Source organism: Priapulus caudatus, unplaced genomic scaffold (genome assembly GCF_000485595.1).
Source record: "Priapulus caudatus unplaced genomic scaffold, Priapulus_caudatus-5.0.1 Scaffold408, whole genome shotgun sequence".
Classification (NCBI taxonomy): Eukaryota; Metazoa; Priapulida; class Priapulimorpha; order Priapulimorphida; family Priapulidae; genus Priapulus; species Priapulus caudatus.
The window spans coordinates 295,987-301,001 of NW_014577469.1; the positions used below are offsets into that span (position 1 = coordinate 295,987).

Below are 5,015 nucleotides of genomic sequence, written 5' to 3' on the forward strand. Positions count from 1 at the left end.
AGGCAATGACAGAGGAGGGAGGCGGGAGGAGGCAGTGACAGAGGAGGGGGGCGTGAGGAGGCAATGACAGAGGAGGGAGGCGGGAGGAGGCAGTGACAGAGGAGGGAGGCGGGAGGAGGCAATGACAGAGGAGGGAGGCGGGAGGAGGCAGTGACAGAGGAGGGAGGCGGGAGGAGGCAGTGACAGAGGAGGGAGGCGGGAGGAGGCAGTGACAGAGGAGGGAGGCAGGAGCAGGCAGTGACAGAGGAGGGAGACATGGGGAGATGTGCTGCCCCGTTCATGTTTCTCATCATGCTACCATTATCATACACGCACACAGGGCACGGCTGTCGTACTGCAGAGACGATCGGAGAACGAGGAACCAGTCGAGGTGGGCCGCCTAGGAGTGTCCGACTATTTCGGTGTGTATAGATGTAATATAAGTATTATTATTATGTACTTAGTATTAATAGTAGTAGTAGTAGTAGTAGTAGTAGTAGTAGTAGTAGTATTAGTAGTAGTAGCAGTAGTAGCAGTAGTAGCAGTAGTAGCAGCAGCAGCAGCAGCAGCAGCAGCAGCAACAGCAGCAGCAGCAGTATAGATGTACAATGGAGGTGACTAGGGATAGGATAGGAAGATGACTACCGGTAGATCAGCAATCGCGGGAAATGTTAGCAGAAATGGTCAGTAACAGGTCAGTTAGGAGGAAATCAGGCCGGTGCGGGGAAGGGAGAAGGACGTCGGGAGAGGGGACAATGAGCAGGCAGTTAGTGACGACGCGCACGTTTACGTTTGCCTCGAGTGTTCTGCTGACGATTGTTTCTCTCCTCCTCAGGGTTCGTAGCGGGTCTTCCAAAGTCTTATAAGTACTTATTTTGCCAAAAATAAAATAAGGGCTCTTATTAGTAATTATTTTTGGTGAAATCTTAGAAATGTACTTAATAGTTAATAGTACTTATGTTTTGCCAAAGGACCATTTTTCAACATTGTTTTATAAACTGTTCTCGACTTAGAGTAAGAATTGTTGTATATATAATATGGAATAATTAAATCTGCTGTGCAATTGTGTATATAAATATTATTAGTGTACTTTAATAGTCGGTGATCTATCAGAAATCGCGTAAAAAAAGTCTTATTTTGGCCTCCAGAAAGGGTCTTATAAGTCCTTATTTCAACATGTGTCTTACTACTATGAACCCTGCTCCTCCTCGCCGCCTGCAGGTGAGATTGCGCTGCTGCTGGACCGACCGCGTGCAGCCACCGTCATGGCGCGCGGGATGCTGAAGTGTGTCAAGCTGGATCGCGCACGCTTCGAACGCGTGCTCGGCCTCTGCGCGGACATCCTCAAGCGCAACATCGCTCAGTACAACAGCTTCGTCTCGCTGTCCGTGTAGAGCGCGCCGGCGTGCGTACGTAGAGGACGTCGGCTGCGTAGATTGCCGCACGTAGGGGGCGCCGGCATGCCCAGCGCATCGGAATCTGTGGATCACTGTGTGTGTGTGTGTGTGTGTGTGTGTGTGTGTGTGTATCTGTATCGTGAGAGTGTTTCTTCCCCCGAGTATCTCCCTCTTTTCTTTTCTAACCTCTCGCTGCCTTCTTTCATCTTCTGTTTTTTCTTCTCTGCTAATCTCTCCGTTCTGACTGCTCACATAAATTCATTCTTCCCTTTACTCCTTTCAGTCTACTCTCTTCTTCTCTTCACTTCTCTGTCTCCTTTCTTCTTTTGCTTCTCTCTCCTCTCGTTTGTCTTCTTTTTCTACTCTTCTCTGTCTCCCCTTCTTCTCTCCTCTTGTGCTAAGCTTTACTTCTTTTGCTCCCCCTTATTCTGCTCTTTGCTTGCCGAAATTATGTCCCTCCATTCTTACCTTCTTTCTAAACGTCTTAAAATGTTGCAAATTCTCGTATAGATATGTTGAAAAGGCTAGAGTGAGAACTTTTATTTGATCGTTGATGCTGCATTTAGTGAAGCAGTTATCTGTCAAAACTCGGCCTTCACGTCCGATGCTTGGCTGCTGCAGCTGCTGCCACCTGGCGATTATGTAATGAAACTAGTCACGGAAATGCAGCTTGGTTCAGCGATGTGTGGAGGTGTGAGGACAACAGCTGTTTCGATGTTAGAACTCCGCACGAGGGTAGATGACGCGTTATTAAGAGACGTCACATCTCCTGATAGGTTTAGCTAACTTTGTCGGGCGACGGCTACTGCTGTTCAATTCATCACTAAGAAATGTGTGTTTAAGCTGACTGGTGGGACAGTGGTAGTACTGTTCATCGCTGGTTTTCTGTGTGTATGTCTGATCTCAGCATGAATCGAGATGCATGCAGAATATGTCACTGTTGGTAGATTCCTGCCCCACTTGCTCACATGTACACACCACACTGTGTCACACACAACACAATGTCACACTGTGCCACACACACTGCACCACACAACATCACATCACACCACAGGTTACATCACACCTGGCACCACACGTCACATCACACCAACCCACACCACACCACACCACACCACACCACGCCACACCACACCATTACACACAAAGGCCACCACCAATACATCACATTACACCAAACCACATCAAACCACACCACACCACACTAGCACGTACGGTGCCTAGATTAACAGCTGGTTAGAGTACAGTTAAGTGGTTACAATACTATTCAGATATCGCAAAGTAATCCACTGCAAGTATGTGAAGTCGTTTTATCTTAATATCATTGTAATCGTCGCTGTTAAGTTTGTATTAGTTGCTGTGTGTGCACAGCCGGAAGAACAAAAACTGACATATTGTAAAAAAAAGGATGTAAGAGAATTTAATGAGTTTGTTCATGTCGTGAGATACTAATGTTGGTTTGCTAATATATTAGTGTGAAAGAGCAGCAAAAATGGGCAACCTAAAATACTGAGCAGCAGATCAAGAGCTTATCGATTAATTGTATTGATTTATTAGTTAACTGATTTGCCTGTGGCGCTACTTGCAGTTATAATTAGTGTTGAAGGTCGCCGCCACTGAAAGGTCAAGGTTATCGAATAAAATTCCGCACGTGTTTGCGATGGCCAGCAGTGGGCGTGCATGTCGGTGGACAGGACCTATGCTGGGCTGATTAGTGGACGTAGTGCCGGTCGTCCGCATATCACTGTATAGCGGAGACGTGTCGTGGTTAGCATTTATATACGTGTGCGCAAGTTTGAGTCGGTGTCGGTGTCTTCATGTGCGCTAGCGGTGGACAAAGAACCAGGGCTGTGGGGAACGGAAATTGCTGTCTGCCAGATCGGGAGCTTCGATCGACTGGCGTGGATTATTGTTTTACAAAACTGTAGACGTCTGCGTGCGCGTGTGATAGACATGTCACTTGCTATAGGTTTGAGAGTCTCACGATTTTGCTTACGGGATTTTGCGTCATTGCATGACATTATATTATATTATCCCTATTGGATGTTTATACCCATAACAAAACGCACCAAAAACGCACTAGCATGACATAGTTTTGTTGTAATAGTTGAGGGTTACCTTCACAGAATAAAGTTCGTGCATGCAGTGTTGAATTTGTGTATATAATGGGGTGTATAATACCTATACAGAATTATCATAGAACCATTATTACAAGTATACTCTGACGAGTAAATTTGCTATTGAGCCTATATAATGGTAACGTCCCAATGTTGTCTGTCGCTCGGATTGCATTCTCTTGCCAGGAATCGTCGTCCCCTAACACCTAGCGAGTGTATTTTATTGTGTAATAAATCGGGGAATAATAGGAGGAACCAGACCTAGGTCTACCTATGTAGCGCAGGAGTCCCGTGGCAGAGGGATGGGCTACATAGGTACAGCTATGTGTATGTAACCCTGTGTGTTACAGCGTGATGTAAATGTTCAGCAGCTATGATGCTACTAGATTCAGTCCACTCACATATAGTACGTTTAGACTAACCGTAGTCTAGTCATAACGAGTAGTGTGGATCTACGTTGATGCTATAGCTCTATCTATGTAGCTCCTCGCTATATGCATCACTCTATTGCGAGTCGAGGGGCTAGATAGGCAGGTCTAGCTACAACGATACAGACTAGCTGATTCTAAATGAGAGCGGTGCAAACGCTGCCGTATTAAATTTTAAGGACATGTTTTAACACGTGTCGTCTTGCATATCTTCTACAATAGCAATTCTTACGCGTGTCAGGTCTGGCGCTATACATTTGCGATTTATAAAATCTATGGATATGTTTATATCCATAGTAAAAATTATATCCATAGTATCAGCTGTAGAAGTAATAAATGGTTAATTAGGGAAAAAACGCAGAATTGTTGTGGAAGGGGTGGAGATGTCACATGCCGTCTTGTCGTTTGTGTTCTCTTACTGTGAGCGTGTTCTATCGATATACTCTCTTTGCAGGTTTCTCTACATTGTGAAATATTTTCAATCGTGTTATATTCGAAGTAGCTTCTGTGGTAAGGAGTACAAGTTACATGTAGAGACGTCAAGTTTCGTTATTTTATCTTCGATTGAAATGTTATCTGTTAGCATTAGGTTATAGTGATGCATGCGCGTCTATATGTTATGTTAAGCAAAAGGCTGTAAATGTTATTGATGTCGAAGTATGTAATAAAAAGAACCATTATTTATGCCAAAATTAAATTTCATGGCAGATAATTCTGGTACATCCTCGAAATACCCATTCAGTTTTAGATTGTAGTCATTCCTCACTTGAATCTGTTCCCATCACCATAAGCTGGCATTAAAAACTTCTCTGCTCCTGTTCTTGGTATCGACTATAATCGATCTAGAAGTGATCAGATCGACGTTTAAACTCCGTCTTATGTATAGTCATTTGGACTCTGAAGAGTAGCGATGTTACGAGATATCTGTAGTATTCTCCGTCTGAGTCATGTGACACATTCCCCTGTACCTTCTTTCCATCACATGTTTGCGTTTCTTTTCTATTCTTAGGGGTACTCTTCTACCTTGGCTCAGCTTGGCTCCTTCCCACCTTCATTTTTCTCTTTTTTGTCCGCCCATGTTTCCTCGTCATCTC

General features: G+C 44.5%; 1 protein-coding gene across 1 annotated transcript in view; it reads left to right on the plus strand.

Moving 5' to 3' along the window:
* Window positions 1-4,654, plus strand: part of LOC106810073 (cAMP-dependent protein kinase regulatory subunit-like) — an 84,362-nt gene extending 79,708 nt beyond the window's left edge. Inside the window, 2 exon segments of the mRNA XM_014813338.1 lie at window positions 300-401; window positions 1,201-4,654. Coding sequence (XP_014668824.1) covers window positions 300-401; window positions 1,201-1,373 — 275 coding nt within the window. The 3' untranslated portion in view covers window positions 1,374-4,654.
* Window positions 4,655-5,015: the final 361 nt, after the last annotated feature.